Raw genomic sequence first — 16745 nt, 5'->3', positions numbered from 1 at the left:
ACGGTCGCCTGCTACTGTCTGTAAGTAGTACTACTTTTGTCATTAAGTTTCTCTATATAGCTTAGCTCTTTCATTGCATGTATTTATAATCATCCTCACTATATTATGCAGATTGAAGATCGCCGAATTGAAGAAAAGACAAGTCGGTGATATTGGGTTCATTAACACATATCTCATAGATGCAACTCAGGTTAAACTTCATGCCGCAGCTACCGAGGCCAGCTTGCTACGATCGTTCGTAATAAATCAAAACAAAGATATAATACTCTTTCCTTACAACTTCAGGTGAGTGTTACTGTCTTGTGCGTATTCGGTTTCCCTTATATATTAGTCAAGGTTATAGTAATGTAATTCATGAGTTATGCATGTGTGTGCAGTTTCCACTATATTCTCCTAGAGATTAAGCTTGAGTAGGGAGTAGTAACCGTCTTGGACTCTAAACGAAAAGATCCCAAGGAGTATGCGGACATGACTGAAATCCTCAAGAAGTAAGTTAAATCGATCATTATCCACCATATCAGCAACTTTGTTCATTTAAAAGAATACTATGCGGAGCAACACCGGTTTTTTTCAGGATTTAGGAAAGAAAAATAGGGAAGAGGCTCGTCGCATGGAGGAGCAGGAACGACAGCGAAAGGAGGCTCGTGAGGCGGAGAGGCAGAGAAAGAAAGAAAGGGCTCGTCAGGCCAAGGCAGCAGAAGAAGCTGGCGATGGAAAAGGAAAATATCCACGTTGGACTCAGTAGATTCCTGTGGTAGTATTTTAAATTTCGCAATCATTTATATCTTTATTTCTGCAGTTTAATGTAGCTTTATTTCAGTAGTTAAATGTAGCTTTATTTAAATTCTACGATGTATCTTATTTTCAGTTGTACCTTGTCGTGTTGTATCTTATTTTCAGTTGTACCTTGTCGTGATGGAAAAAATATAGTTTTAGAATAAAGTAGTGGCATTTTCTTTCCCTCCACTAATTATCGAACATCGTGCAACAACTACAAAATGAAATTAAGATAGAACATAATGCCTTACAATAAGAGAGTACAAACTAATAATGCAAGTACATCTGAATTAAACGGTACAACTGGAATACAACTTAAAAACTACATGAAGTCATCATCGTCATCCTCCGTCGATGCAGAAATCTTGCCCTTCGAGGATGCAGAACTCTTACCCTTGGACGATGAAGAACTGTTGCCCTTCGAGGATGCAGTACTCTTGCCCTTGGACGATGCAGAACTCTTGCCCTTCGACGATGCAGAACCCGGAAGCGGCGGCATGAAGATATCATCTTCGTCCTCGCTCTCCTCAGTCCATAAAAATGGATGCTTTTCTGCAGTCCTTCTAAAAGTTTCACTCTTCGGCTCCACTAGCTTCTTCCACCTTGCATTCAACCTAAGAAGTTCTTTGCGTACCTCCTCATAGGTCCTTTCAGGCCACCCAGACCTACGTAATTGGTGAGCCAACTCATTCATTATGGTGTCACTACCGGTGAGTTCGTCCCATGGAACTATTCTATTGTCCATCCTGAAATCGGTAGCTAGCCTCAAAAGAGTGCTGCTCATCCCAGGGTGAAAACTACGATCGAAAGGATAATGGGACATCTCGCCTACACTACACTCGAATGCTTATCAACCTCCGTCTGAAGGGGGTTTTATAGGTAGAGAGGAGAAAATGGCGGGAAAGAACGACTGCGGTATGGCGGGAAAGGGTTGGCGGGAACATATGGCGGGAAGGGGTTGGCGGGAAACGGGTGGCAGGAAGATATGGCGGGAAGGGGTTGGCGGGAAACGGGTGGCGGGAACATATGGAGGGAAAGCATTGGCGGGAAAATATTGAGGGGAAAGCGTTGCCTGAAAATATTTTTTTTCAATGTCTAAGATGGGCAATGGTTGCACAGTATTCATCAGCCAAAATTAAAAAAAAATCATTTCGTCCTAACATAAGCAAAAGAGTGGAGCGGGATAGTATGGCGGGAGATATAGGCGGGAAAAATTGTTCCTGACTGGTGCATTTTTATTTCAGCATACATAGATGTTCAAATCGAAAAGTTTGATACAGACATATGTAGATACAATGGGTCGCGCATGTGGATAGATGAATCACCCTACTTTACGACGACCACCTGGCTTTTCCTTACGACCGGAAGGCGACAAGCGATTAGGTGGCCGAGTTACACGAAGACCGCGACCGTACTCCAATTCGGCTTCATGTGTCTGCGAGTCCTGCATAGGTGGTGGAGTCGCGAATCCTTGTTGCGAACCTGAAGCGTAATTGTAGGCGTATGGTTGTGACTCCGCGGGGATAAAAGATGGGCCAATAACGTCCCCTCCGAAGAACTCTGTAACTAATGATGTAACTGTGTCGCCATGATCATGTGATGCTCCCCGGAAGCCTGTATTGACGCCATGATCATGTGATGCTCCCTGGAGGCCTGTGTTGACGCCATGTTGGGTATTCTCATCGCCCAATTAATATCAGGTATGTCCTACACATAGAAACATTATAAACAAACTGTTACAGGATAATATATGATATCATTGTAAATGCATTGAAATGTAAACATGACTACCTGATCAAATCCCTCTCCTATACTGTCTGGCCATTGTACGTGGTGCTGGTTTAAATCTGGTACACGAGTCTCCTCGGGCATGGGGATCCCTCGCGTGGAGAGATACGGCTGAGATCCCTCACCTTGGGTGTATGCATCATACCCTGTGTACGCATATGGGTTAGGGGAAAGAAACTGCTCGGGCATCGAATCCAAGCCCGTGCCATGGTCCTGAGATGTCTGCCCCTGACGAAGCTGCATCGAAGAAGAGCGATGCAGTGACAGAGATGAGTCATGTCGTGGCAATGTCGTTCTAGTACTCGGACCCTCCCCGCACTTCCCATGGCTCGTACGCGCCTCGCTCGGTCTGGACGACGGCGCCGCACTCGGTCTGGCTGTCCTCGCTACCGGCATGCTTAGTATTTGGTTTCAAAAATAGGTGGCAACGGTGGCCGGCGTCATGGGGCCCCTGCAAAAGCACCGGCACTTCACCCATATCCTGCACACAAACATACAAATATAAATTACGAGGAAGACATAAATACAAATACAAATCAAAATTAACTTAAAAATACAAAGAGATACGATTTACATTAATTACCTGAAGTTAACATCAGGAGTACAATAATACAAAGAGATTCAATTTAAATTTAATATAAGTACACATAACAAGTAGAAATATAAATAGACATGGCGAGTACATATATATCAACATCATGCGTTGTTGTTGGCTCGATACGGACAGTCTCTGCGTGAATGTCCAGGACACCTGCAAACGCGGCATCGCCTTGGTTCTCCCATCTGGCTATGGTCCATGTCATTGCGATGACGCCTAGACTGACGTCGTCCCTTTGCGGTTCTCATCAAGTCGGCGTTCGGAACCCATTTCGGCCCATCTGGCCACAACATTTTGTAGTTCATATCAATGCCCCAAGCCCAGAACTCACCGTTCCAAGTGTTGTACAGATTGTACATGTTGAAGTACGGCGATATGTATGGCTCAACGCTGATTTTTTGATCAGCAGCCGCCCGGAGCACATGACTGCAAGGGTAGCCCTCAAGCTTGGGCTTGTTACAAGTGCACTCACAGGAGGTTGAGCCAAGGGTGACAGCTTGCTTTTTTGATCCTCTGTGGTGACTCTTAACGTACTTGGCTCGCACATTGACCTCCCACTTATTTTTAAGTGCGTCCACTTTCCTGCAGCCATGACTTTGGGACTTCTTTGCTTTCTCATCCAGATGTCTTTGCATCTTCTCGGACCATGGCTTGTTCAATTCAACTTGTGCTTTGGCAACGGTGACCATGTCTGCAAAGTATGACAGGGTCCGGTTCCAAGTTTCTTCAATTAGGGCTGTGATAGGCAGTGCTCGCACCCCTTTAAGAACACCATTGTACACCTCTGACATGTTGCTGGTCATTATTCCATACCGAGCCCCGGTATCGTGAGCCTGCGCCCACTTGTCCAAATGAGGGCAATTCTCGCGGATCCACTGGCTCAAATTTATGGGCGTCCTACGACCCCTCCGATCTTCTCTCTGCGGCAAGACCGCACGGTCGATCTCACCATTGATACCTGACCAGATCGCATTCATTTTGGCTTCAGTTTTTTGCATGCACATCCTCTTGAATAACTTGAACCAATCCTTGTTTTTGAATTTGGAGTAAAAGTTTGCTGCCAAATGCCTCATGCACCACCTTCCCTCTAGATCGGGCCAGCCCCACTCTTCTTCCGACGCCTTAATTATTTCAAGAGCGCTTAATAATCCAGTGTTGCGATCAGAGATGATGCAAACACCTTTACGCTCTTTCACGACACCAATCTTCACGCAGCTCAGGAACCACAACCAGCTATCTTTGTTCTCGCTCTCGACCAATGCATATGCAATAGGAAGAAGCTGATTATTTGCATCCGCTGCAATTGCCACCAATAGTATGCCCTTGTACTTTCCAGTAAGAAAGGTACCATCAACTGATAATACCGGGCGACAGTGCTTGAAGGCTTGTATAGTCTGGGCGAATGCCCAGAATAAGCGGTCCAGGATTAGCTCACCCGGGTTCATTGGGTTTGGACGTTCTCTCCGCCAAACTTGAGTCCCCCTATTAACACTTGCTATTTGATGAAGCATTCTAGGGGCATAAGAATATGCCTCCTCATAGGTACCATACAAGTTCTTGAATATATTTTCCTTCGCACGCCTAGCCTTGCTGTAGCTAACAGGGAATCCAATTAGATCCCCTGCATCTTTTTGCAGAGCCCTAACACTAATGTTGAGACTTCCCTGCACAATTGTTTCCATCGTCTGTGCCACATATTTTGCTGTCACCTTGCAGTGATCTGAAAGAGTCCCAGTTTGCTCACAGGTATGCTCCACTATTTTTGTGATATGCCATGACTGACATACCCCAGGCTTCAGTCTAGCGAGAACTCTTCTGCGGCAACCTTTCGCGGTGTGGATGCATATGACCTTCAACTCTTTTTTATCAGACTGCTTCACTCTATGCTGGCGGTGGATGCCGATTGCATACCTACCCATTGCCTGGTAAGCAGACTTCTTGTCTGGGAAAACTTGCCCAACCTCCAGGCTCCCCGCTCCTAGGCCAGAAGCAGAGTGAAATTCGTTGGTGATGCTCATATCCTGTAAAAACCCAGGTTGCAGTGCCGCCGCGACCGCCCTCTGAGGAGGAACATCTTCTTCTTCGCTTGACTCCGAAGACGCGGAAGAATGATCATCATCATCTAGCGCCTCCGGCAATCCCTCCACATGTTCTCTCATGTCAACGGCCGCAGACCAATATCCTGTGTCATACACAGGCTGGCCGCCCGTCGGTTCCGATGGGCCGACGCTAGGGGCTGATGTGATGGCCAACTCGACCTCACCACCCCTGCTACTGCATCCGGCAACATCAGTGACTGAAATGAAATCCACATACACCATCGGCTGACCATACATTGAGTTATTGGGATTGCTTGCAAACCTCATGTACGACCCCCACGACCGATCACCTATGACCGGCCGCAAACCCCAACGGGCAACTGTCCCATCATTTCCTCCGTCAACGACGAAGGCCTCCATTGTCATTTTTTTCCCCTGCATCCCTGGGCCAAACACCTCTGGGATGCACCTTCTAACTGCTGCGTAACCCACGTTCACCATGTCTCTCACTACAACAGTAGTCGACTCGCACAAGGACACATCCACCCCCAATGGACCGTCGCGTAAGACGTTCCCATAGTACACTACTAAATTTTCCATAGTACCTAACCAACATACATATTTACATTGCAAACAATTAGTAACAGAACATTTAGTAGTAGTACGATGACAACATTTACATATCATACGACTAAAATAATAATCGTATTTTCGCTACAAATATTCGGTTTGTTTCTAGAATCATTTGCTTAGACTTTCCGGGGTTGTTTGGTTAACGGGTATTTAGAGATCTAATTTTTCTCAAACTCGTCTACTAGCGTCACAAACTAAAACTCTGTTTGCTTATCTCTAACTACCCCTAAAATATCCTAAACTGGTTCTCGTAACATGCAAAAACCGAGCTTTTGAAAAAACGACTATTAGTAAAAGCTAATTTTCTTACAACAAGTTATGACAAAACCGAGGGTAATTACTCACTATCCAAACAACCACTATACATAATAGTACGATAATAACATTTTAATATCATATGAGTAAAACATTTAATTTCTTCCGGCTTCATAATTTTTTTTCATATCATACGATAACAATCATTTATTTACAAATAATAATATTTGCAGGGGCATGCACATTATTCACAACAGTACATCAATATAAAAAATATTAACAAAATTACGGTGTCATTTTATACCTTAGCTCCAATATGGATGTACTTGCGAATGCAATTAAGAGTCCAAATAGTTCGAATAAATATCCGTCACCAGTACTACATGAATAGAGTCAACCTATTATCATATGAACATCAATATTAAACACGAATTTTTCTTTCTGCTATCAAAAATATGAAAATAACACTTGCATGTATGTGGTCATCACCTCAAAAGAGACAGCGAAGATGGAAACACAATTTCTTCAATCACGTCATCTCCTCCTTGTTTGCTACTAAGATGAATTATTTTACCTAATTACATACATCATCAAGTACATTAGCACATATTCGTAACATATAAAATTTAGATTATTGCAACATAACAAAGTAGACCTACAGCCTCCTAACTATAGACTTATTAATAAACATACCACATGAAATAACATACCACATGCAATGAACAATTACAGTACAAGTGTTTCTTAATTACCGTATTAAGATTTCTTGCATGTCAATACTAATGGACGCACCTAACATTGATACAACATCTTCAACCTACTCTTCTAAAAAATATATTATAAATGCTACATCTGTCGTCTGAAATTATTTCTAACCTCTAATCACTAACATTGCATAGCTAATGATGAGCTAAAAGACTAACTAATTACCACCTTGCATGCACAAAAAAAATCAATTTATTGCAAAGCTCATACCTTGATCTTCAACTTCGTAGTTCACTTCGCTAGGTAAATCGTACTCCTGAAACTCTAAATGACTCCAAAAAGTGATGAAATAATGCCTAACAAAATAGATAACACATAGTTATGAACTAAACAAAAAGAGTAAAAACATCATGCATGCAAACGAAACCAACAAAAATGGATAGATCTTACCTTCGTCTATCTTTTCTTCAACTTCAACATATTCAAAATCCAACTCTCAATCGCCCTAAATCACGAGTGAATGTGCCTACTGAGTTTTTCTTTCTCTCTGTTCTTACACACTCAGAAGGTAGAAGAGGATGCCGGTGTGCTTGCGCACGGAGCAGAAGCATACTATATAAAAGGAAGAGGATCCCTGTAGTGTCGACACAACAGGTTGCCGCAGCCTCGGATTCCTGCAGCAAGTGATTCCCGCAGTGCCATCGAATCTGCTGAAGCAATAATCAACGTGATTCTCGTAGTGCCGCTGCATCCGCTGAGGCAAAAGAAACAAAAGCCAGAGTGATTCCCGCCCGTGAAATTGGTCGTCCTCCGCGCGTGGGAATCAGCCCAGTTAGCAACAGCGAGCCCGTGAAATTCGTCGTCGTTGCGCCTGGCAAAGCAACAAAAGTGTCGCGCACGGGAATCAGCACCTGAAAAAGTGTCGCGCATGGGAATCAGCGCCTGAAAAAGTGTCGCGCACGGGAATCAGCACCTGAAAAAGTGTCGCTGCGCGCGCCTGTCGGGCCACATGCAGCGCTGCCGCCTCACCCGGTGGCGGCCGGGCCTGCTGTCTCGTCGCGCGCGCAGCAGGCCGTGTCGGCCGGGGAGCGGCAGTGGCAGTGGAGGCCGCCTCACCCGTTGGCGGCCGGGCCCACCTAGCCCGGCCCGTTCCGTCGCGGCACGCTGCACTGTACGAAGGCCGTTGTGCCCCGCGCGGCCGCCTCCTCTGGTGGCGGCAGGGCCCGCCGCCTCATGGCGTGGCGGCAGGTGACATGTGTCGCCTGCCGCGCCTGCCACCACTAGTGAGGGAGTCTTTTTTGTCAATTTCGTCCGCAGGGGGTCTTTTTTAGCAATTCCAGTGGGCAGAGGGTCTCTTTCGACAAAAAATCCATGGTCAGATGGAGTGGGCACTGAGGAATGTCATCGACCTTCAGCGAGTAGTGGAAATTTATCCTGCCAACCACGCTGATGGTCCATACTGGGTCTTGCAGCCGGAGGATCAGATGGACCTGGTGTTGAAGAATGACATCAGTCTTCAGCCTGCACATGACAATGACAAAGCAATGACGGAAGGCGATTTTGACTGGGACTCTGACAATGAATACGTGGTTAGCACAGATGATTGGGATGACAAGGGTGGTTATCGGGATTATTTTTATTGTCTTGGATTTCATCCTTACAAAGAGGTTGTTTTCTTTCATGGGGCCTCCAGAACAGTGGCCTACAATTTTGATACCTGCAAAGTTCTATACTTGGGTGAGATGAGGTATGGATATGACGAGCTACAAGACTCCTTTTCATACGCCTCATGTTGGATGAGGAACTTACCAGGAAGCAACTGATATGGAAACCCTTCGATTATATTTTTGTTTGCACCAAATGCCCTGTGGTTCCAGGTTTGCTCTACTTCCTTTCAGTTTATAGCTCTGTCTTATTTTATTCCTTTTTGATGTCTTTATTTAATTGTCAAATGTTATTTGGGAAGACAATTTTTCTTGTACATGTGAGCACACATGCAGCATATGAGGAACTGTTAGATTCAGACCTCATTATACAAGTCCTTTGCATCGTAGTTCATTCACGGAATTTAGGTACTTTTCATTGTTTGGTTACCACACGTTTGTGGTGCGCTCTGTAGCTATTGCTGTGTTTAGGGATCTTTATCGCTCGTTATGATCACTTTATCCTCTACGTGCAATTTTTTTTCTCTAACTATTTGAGCACAAGAAATGCTAAAATCATACTGATCACAGCACCATGTGATCCACATTCAAGATTTCAGAAATGGATTTTCCGGGATAGATTGTGAAAACACACAAGGATTGTTAACAAGGCTTCGAAGAAACAAAGAAAATACATGTGGGAAATTATAATGGATGGTTGGTACTTGATAGACAGCTTGTGAAATAGTACTAATATCTCAAGCTTGGATGGTTTTCAAAAGGAGAATCGCCACAATGCAAACTGTAAACTAACCCACAGTGAAAGATCAAATTTGAAATGATGGATATCTAAAATAGAGGAGAAATAGGGATTCACAGCTGAGACAATATATGTAATCTGAAACCAGTGTTTCACATCCATTTTGCTTAGCTCCATGGCTCCAACTATTTTTAATTGAAGCACTGGAGTTGTATATTCGGAAGTTTCTGTTGATTCCATCAAAAAGGTTCATTGAAGATGCAATTGATTGAATACAGTGGAGTAGTAGACTTGATAGAAAATGTCTGTTCATGCGTACTAATGGGATCTTTTTGGTTGTCCAGCAGCTCTCCCTGGTCTCCAATATTTTTTCAGTTACTCAGAAGGGACATGGTCTGATGTTGTGAAGGGATTTTATTTTCGACTGCAGCTTTTAATCTTCAGTACCAAAGATAAAGAAGGGTGCCCTGGTTTGTTGTATCTTGTATGGTCTACTATGGTCTGTATTGTGGGATGAAGTTAGTTACTTTTATTCTTATGTTGGTTACTCATGTACATGCATGTTTCGTGAGTTATCATGACACCCTGTTAGCGTATATTCAAGAAGTAACGTTATACTTTTATATTCACTGGTTTCAGTTTGTTCAGTTATTAATTTTGCTTGTACGGTTTTTTTCTGAGAATAATTTTGCTTGTATGTTTTTTTAGAACAATTCTTTGGCTCTTATGCCTATCGATACTAGTAATCGCGCAGGTGCAACACATGTCCAATTCAATAGCATATTTCCAAGCTTTACCTTGACGTCCTTCACTCCGGCGACTCCCCTTTGTCTACGTGGATGTCCCCTAAGGTTTTGGTCTTCCAAGAATCTGAGATATGACATGGTGCATGTATGACTGTGGTAACATTGCATCGATTGCAGCCTTCATTGGTGTCCTTATTGTCCACTAAAAGGATAGGTCGCGCCTTTAGGTTTCAGCTTCTCAGACGACAAGGTCCTAACTCGCAACATATGGTTCGCCGTCCTTGGTGATGTTGCTTCTGAGTTGCTCTGGTCTAGCTCGATGTGCAACCTCCGTATGCACCACCAGTTGAGTGACTTGGCTAGGTGCTTTGCTAGGCCGTAACATAGACTGCAGCTCATTGGTGCATGGACACATTGGATATAGGTGGTCAAATGAGTGAGATTATTTGGATTCACCCCACTCGTGTTTTTATTTATACAAGTACAGGTAATAAGTTGTAGATAGTAGATAGATAAAGCCATGCGCACCCTATGGAGGTTGACATGATTCAACAGTTGACAGTCTCGTCTCTCGCATACCAACCGTCATTCCTCCCATTTCAATTATCTCACCCCGTTCACTTTTTTGCCTCCGTGGTGAGGCCAAACCCGAAGGGGAACAACGGGTCATAGTGCTTGTCCCCAACGTTCATTGGCAGCTGGTCCACCGACTTGAACCATGTCCTCGCCAGCTTCCCGGAGAACCCGTAGTTGCCGAAGAGCACGTCGGCGACACCTTGGCCCTCCGTGCCGGGTAGCCAGGCGGCGACTAACGCATCCGTGGCACCGATGTAGGGTTCCACCACCAGCGGTCTACTAGAGATGAGCACCACCACACAGTTGATCTTCTTGCAGACAGTCTGGATCACCGAGGGGCCGGGGGCAGGGATCGTCAAGTTTAGATTGTCGCCGAATGTCTCGACATAGGGTGCCTCACCCACCACCACGATGGCATAATCATACTTGCCATTTTCCACGACAGTGCTATCTGGGTTAACAGAGAAGACCACTCGTGTGCTAGGGTCGACGGTTGACTTGATCGCCGAAAGGATCGTCGTCCCTGCGTTTCATCACATGATTCCATGAGCTTTTGTTCCAATGATCAACGATGCTCCTACTAATTAGTACAACATGCACTGAAATAAGAGACACCCATTTACCAACAGTTTTATTGTTGCCGGTGTCTCCTTGCCATTCGATTGTCCATCCTCCACACTGGTTGCCCAAGTTGTCGGCGTGGCTCCCGGCTACAAGTATCTTACCAGCCTTCTTTGGGAGAGGCAACAATGGGGTGGATGCACGTTTTCCATTTTTCAGCAACACCAATGATTTCCTGACGGCTTCCCTAGCGAGTTCTCGGTGTTCCTAACGATGGGAAGAAATTTATAGTAAAGCTTTCTAGTATCTTAACGAATGAAGTGTCAGTGAAATAAAATGTGGTGGTAAAAACTAACTTGCTTCCCGAGTTCACCAACAAGACTTCGATCAGCATAAGGGTTCTCAAATAAACCCATGGTAAACTTGACCCAAAGAATCCTGTAGACAGCATCGTCGATTCTGCTCATAGGGATAATGTTTTTCTCAACTTGGGATGTCAGATCATCAATGAATTCTGTGTAGCCAAAAGGAACCATGATCTGCAAAATAAAATATGCTAAACATTTTTCAACAAAAATATGAATTTTTGGGTGTTGAGATAGAGAGAGGGTGTAGTCTATTGATATGTTTTCTCAGTTTAAATTGTATAACAAATGTATATTTTCCTTCTAGTGAAGTTGTATCTTAAAATTAGCATACTATTTTATGATCATGTGTACTTATATGGAAAATAGCTACCGAATAAATTGTCACATCTGTATTAGTTGCAAATGAGATAACAATCGTCAAGGATGTATCATAACCAGACAAGGAACATCCTTTATCATGCTAGCTATCAACTCGAGTTTTGTCGATACAAGTTGATTGGACTTGGCTTACCATGTCAATACCAGCACCAATTCCGGCCTCAATTGAATAGGAATAGTTCAAGTGTGGGGGAGTCGTAATCTTATCAATGCCTTGCCAGTCTGAAATCACGAAACCCTGTTTGCACAAAGTCGTAATAAATTAATGACACCAATATATCTTAATATACAAGAAGAAAAACAAATAGCTAGGGGGAGACATCTTCTGCGAGAATGAGCAACATACCCTAAATTTGAGTTTGTTCTTGAGAAAATCTGTGATTAGGTAATGGTTGGCGTGCATTTTCGTTCCATTCCAACTATTGAATGAGACCATAATAGTGGATACGCCCCTGATGATAGAATTGTAGTAAGCAGGCATATGGATAGTCATCATCCCATGGTTGTCGATGATTGTATTGCCCTCATTGATCCCCATAAACGTGCCACCATCACCAACATAGTGCTTTGCGCATGCGGCAACTTTCTTACCGCAGAGGATATCCGAGTGGCGGCAAAGTTAGTCACATCTTCTAATGTAACGTTACTTTCACATTTACACGTCCGGGAGACAATTTGGCTACCATGTGTTGGATTATATTACCTTCCACCAACATATGGTCTTCCCTCGGAACCTGAGGGAACATCACCTTGCAAGCCAGAGATGATTGTGGTCATTGACCGGACAATGTTTGGGTCTTCACTATAGCTTTCATAGCAGCGTCCCCATCTTGGGTCTCTGCAAACCTGAGTAATAAAATAAGCAAATGAGTAACTAAGAACAATAATCTTTGCTATCCAGACCAACCTGCAACATGTATTATCTATTACCGCAATACATGGAGCAAAGACGTATGGAATCCCGGTAGCTCTAACTTCAAGAGCAGTTGCTTCTCCTATCCTCTTGACCAGCATAGGGTCCCTGGAAGGCCACGAGACATTAACAATATAAACGGAATCATATGCATTGCAAACTATATGCATATCACATTTTGTGTTTATTCTTTTTCTACATAATTGTCACACCCTATCGACGTAATATACAAAATCTATCTATCTTATCACAAAAAAATTTAAGAGCAATTCATTTATACCTGGTAGCTCCGAGACCAACGTTATGAGGGAAGATGGTAGCTTTGTAGACGTTATTGTGACCATGCACAGCGTCAATGCCGTAGATCATCGGAATGCCTAGGCGGGTAGAGAGGGCGGCTCTTTGCATTTCATCCACCATTGAAGCCCAATCCTCAGCAGACGCTCGGGGAAAAGGCGGGCTACCGCCGCTACTCAGGACGCTACCTGCATTCGTCACCGCACACCAATGTCAAACACAAAGTCAGCAGACGGCATTCACCATTTGCACATGTTTTAGCGTGAGCGTGGGATATGATTTTACCTATGAAGTATTTCGATAGCACCTCCGCGGTGGCGTTTACCCTCTCGATCTGCGTCATCTGGCCTATCTTCTCCGCGAGGGTCATTCGTCCGAGCAGATCCTTGATGCGGGCGCCGACGGGCTGATTCGGGTCCTTGTACTTGAGATATTCCGCTCTCCCAAATGCTGACAAGCATAGCATGAGGAGGACAAAGGTGGCCTTGTGCAAACTCCCCATCTTGGCTGCGTGAGAATGATGAGAAGGGTGAGCGAGCATGTCATGTCATGAAAGGAAACAATGGCTGCTCTTATACCCTCGTGAGTGGTCTCAGGTACACACGAGGATCTCAAGATAACAAAAAGAAACGAAAGAGATCATTGGGTTTGATTCGCAAGAGTGGACCTCACGCCTTACTTGCTAGTAGCAGCGACGACCACGGCGGATCGTGCTGTGCTATATATAGGAACAGTCCGATCTCTGCCTGCGTTACTGCAGCACCACTACGATCACCAGAGAAGATCCATGGGTATCTCTCTCATTATCAATCGATTGAGACGTCTCTCTGTGGACGAGATCGCTGGCTAACTAGTTGTTAATTCGCCGTTGATGCTGACCACGCTAACTAGTACTCCTACACATACCGTCCGGCGCAGTTCATATTGAAAAAGTGAAAATAATATGAGTACAGTCTGATCACACGTGAATCAGTCAATGCATGGTAGAGCCTAAAAGCATCTCCAATAAATGGTCCAAAATTTAGCAGTCCAAAATCGGAGATATAAAATTTGAACCGCCAAAAAATGCGGTTTGGAGCTCCAAAAAAAAGCTCAACTCCAACAGATGGTCCAAATTTGCAACTCCAATAGATGGTCCAAAATGAAGATGAAAACGGCCGCACGGCTGCTACCAGCCACTGCTCAGCCACGGTTCAGCCACATCTTCCTCCACGCGGAATGGATGTGTGGCTGCTGGAGGAGGCCGCCGGCCGCATCGTCTGTGACTCGTCGCCCCGAGCCGCCGCGGCCGCCTTTGAAAGCTTCAACGGTCGCGTAGAACTGTCAGCCAGGTTGCGGCTGTGGTTGGGCAGCCGTTTGACGCTGCCTCCTCGTCCCTTCGCTGGCTTCGCCTACTGCGCGGTGGCCACCGGCCGGGGCGGCGCCAATCGGGACCGGCGGGCGGGGGGGGGGGGGGGGGGGCGTCGGCATGGTCACGGATGCGGGCGGGATGGCAGCGGCGGCAGCGGCGGTGGCCACGTGGTCAGCCCACCGGCGGCGGCAGGGTCGTCGGCATCGGCCATGGCGGCGCCGGACGGCGGGGGGCGGCGGCGGCCGGGAGGGTCGCATGCGGGTGGATGGGCGCGGGCGGGCGGGAACGAAAATGAAGTGGTGGTTGGGCGTTCACGGGCGGCGGCTCGTTTTGGACCAGATGCCTCTCGCGATGTATATTTGCATTGCGATGTGTTGCATTTTACATCACGAAGAGGCTGCGGTCCAATTTTTTTTGTATATGAACCGTCTGTTGAAGCAGCGTTTTTTTGCCCCAGACGGTCCAAAAGTTAAGTATTTTTACATTTGAACCGTCTATTGGAGATGCTCTATCAGCCTAACCCACACTAAATTACTAGTAGTAGAGAGGAAGAATCTTCTCAACATTTTATACCGTGGGACTTTTGTCTGCTGTAACCTGGGCCATTTGGATGCTCGAAATCGAGCTACATTTGACAAAAAGCTTATCAAATCCTTTTTTGAGATCGTGTTTTCTGCTTATTTTCTGTGCAGGTGTTCAAAGAGAGCAAGATATGGCCGAGCTGAGGGCCGGAGCTGATCGTCTGCGCAACAATGTGCTGAACTTGATGAGGATTTGCAAGTTGCAACACTTCCCAGTAACGATCACCAGTTTAGGATGCCCGGCATCCCACTAACGATGCGCCGCCCCTGTGCCGCACAGTTGCAGCCCCTTGTTGACACAATTGCCGGACACTTACCAGCCTGCAAGGCTTGACTGATGAACAAAACCGTGCATTAGCTACTCGTGCCCCCCCCCCCTCCCCCCCAAAGAAAAATCCGAGGCAACTAGCAGTGGCGGAGCTAGACACAATCAGTGGGGGGGGGGGGGGGGGGGAGGGGGGGGGGGAGGGGGGGGCGAAAGGTAAAATATCTGTGTTTGGGGGGGGGGGCAAAAGCTAAAAAAGTTTTCACCTAAGCACTCAAAGAAAATTTTCCTTCACAAGTTGGTCCAATGTTAGGGGGGCACAGCCACCCCAGCAACGTACATAGCTACGCCATTAGCAACTAGAGAAAATCCAGGGAGACGCCAACGAAGGACTGGCGCCATGTTTGCCGCCCGCTCAAGCTTGGTGGTCTGGGAGTTCGCGATATGGAGCATGTCGGGCTTCCGCTCCAGCTGTGTTGGCTCTGGTTCTCTCGCACGGACCCAGAGTGCGCATGGCAGGGGCTCGACCTTCAGTTCTCCACTGATGAAAGCGCGGTTCTTTCGGTATCTACTTTCATGATTATTGAGAATGGATCGACTGCCCTATTTAGGGAGGATCGTTGGCTTAATGGGTTGTCAAATTGCGAGCTTATGCCCATGCTCTATAGCTGCATCCCCAAGTGCCAGCGCAAGGCCAGAACGGTGGTGGAAGGGCTCAATGGCAACACCTGGGCGCACGACATACACTGCATCCTTGCATCCATGAGATCAGCCAATACCTGTAGCTATGGCAGATCGCGCGCATACCATCCTATCTGATGCACCGGACCAGCTGATCTGGAAATGGTCCACGAGCGGCACCTTCTCTGCCCAGTCCTGCTTCGTAGCAACCTTCCAAGGACCAACGTCCTGCTACTCCTGGAAGCTCGTTCAGGAGAGTCCAACTAATTAATGGGCTTAGTGAGGGAGGCTATGGCTTTCATATTTGTATTTTTTAAATAAATTAAGCCACCAGTCCTTGTTAGAGAGCTCCAAGTGTCATGTGGATGTGACAATGCTCTCGAGTTGGAACCACTCATTGGTCAAATTCCATAGCCTCAGAATGAACCAGTACTTTTAGAAAATATGCACCACATATTCATGCTCTCTTTTGCATTAGGGGCATAGGAGCAATTTGGCCACCCTCTCTTGTCCAGTATATCGGCGGTCCAAATCCTATTTTGGATAGGCATCCAAGCAAAGAATTTGATCTTTGACGATGCCCAAGCTTACCACACCGTGAGGTCCATAGGGGTAGCCCCAAAAATTATGCCATGTACGCATATGCCCCCAAGTAGTGGCCACTAGCCATGTGCTTCCAAACAATGTCTACCACGCATTTTCATTCAGGTGCAAGTCGCGAAGAAGTGCCCTAAGGGTTATAAATTCTCGAATGTGAGTCATAGAGAGATAGTAGAAATTTTGATCTTGGTGATCTAAACATCATCCTTTAAAGTTTATCTTGCCTTCAA

General features: G+C 45.7%; 2 protein-coding genes and 1 pseudogene across 3 annotated transcripts; all 3 read right to left on the bottom strand.

Annotated features, from left to right (window-relative positions):
* Nucleotides 1-3261: 3261 nt before the first annotated feature.
* Nucleotides 3262-5628, bottom strand: LOC147972920 (uncharacterized). Its single transcript, XM_087523888.1, has 2 exons — nucleotides 3946-5628; nucleotides 3262-3714 (listed from the first exon to the last, which is right to left on the bottom strand). The coding sequence occupies exons 1-2, from the start codon at nucleotides 5626-5628 to the stop codon at nucleotides 3262-3264; spliced, it is 2136 nt and encodes a 711-aa protein (XP_087380014.1).
* A 4820-nt stretch (nucleotides 5629-10448) lies between these two features.
* Nucleotides 10449-12391, bottom strand: LOC147972919 (uncharacterized). Its single transcript, XM_087523887.1, has 5 exons — nucleotides 12174-12391; nucleotides 11961-12065; nucleotides 11438-11620; nucleotides 11144-11348; nucleotides 10449-11043 (listed from the first exon to the last, which is right to left on the bottom strand). The coding sequence occupies exons 1-5, from the start codon at nucleotides 12363-12365 to the stop codon at nucleotides 10562-10564; spliced, it is 1167 nt and encodes a 388-aa protein (XP_087380013.1). The 5' UTR covers nucleotides 12366-12391; the 3' UTR covers nucleotides 10449-10561.
* Nucleotides 12392-12526: 135 nt separating this feature from the next.
* LOC147972918 (uncharacterized) lies at nucleotides 12527-13539 on the bottom strand (annotated as a pseudogene). Its single transcript, XR_015603568.1, has 3 exons — nucleotides 13021-13539; nucleotides 12758-12848; nucleotides 12527-12673 (listed from the first exon to the last, which is right to left on the bottom strand). The product of XR_015603568.1 is annotated as an uncharacterized LOC147972918 (transcript).
* Between the last annotated feature and the right edge of the window lie 3206 nt (nucleotides 13540-16745).

This window comes from Triticum urartu, chromosome 5A (genome assembly GCF_056163025.1).
Source record: "Triticum urartu cultivar PI428250 chromosome 5A, HENAU_Tu73, whole genome shotgun sequence".
In the NCBI taxonomy this organism is placed as follows: Eukaryota; Viridiplantae; Streptophyta; class Magnoliopsida; order Poales; family Poaceae; genus Triticum; species Triticum urartu.
This window is presented reverse-complemented; position numbering and strand designations above follow the sequence as displayed.

Bases quoted from the DNA above. Each gene is read 5' to 3' on its own strand.
- LOC147972920 (XM_087523888.1), bottom strand. From the start codon at position 5,628: ATGACAATGGAGGCCTTCGTCGTTGACGGAGGAAATGATGGGACAGTT. The intron at 3,715-3,945 runs GTGTACAATGGT...AATAAGTGGGAG, and splicing joins TGACCAGCAACATGTCAGAG to GTCAATGTGCGAGCCAAGTA.
- LOC147972919 (XM_087523887.1), bottom strand. From the start codon at position 12,365: ATGGGGATCAATGAGGGCAATACAATCATCGACAACCATGGGATGATG. The intron at 11,621-11,960 runs GTAAGCCAAGTC...TTTATTTTGCAG, and splicing joins TTGGTGCTGGTATTGACATG to ATCATGGTTCCTTTTGGCTA. The intron at 11,044-11,143 runs GTAAATGGGTGT...GATGAAACGCAG, and splicing joins CGGCAACAATAAAACTGTTG to GGACGACGATCCTTTCGGCG.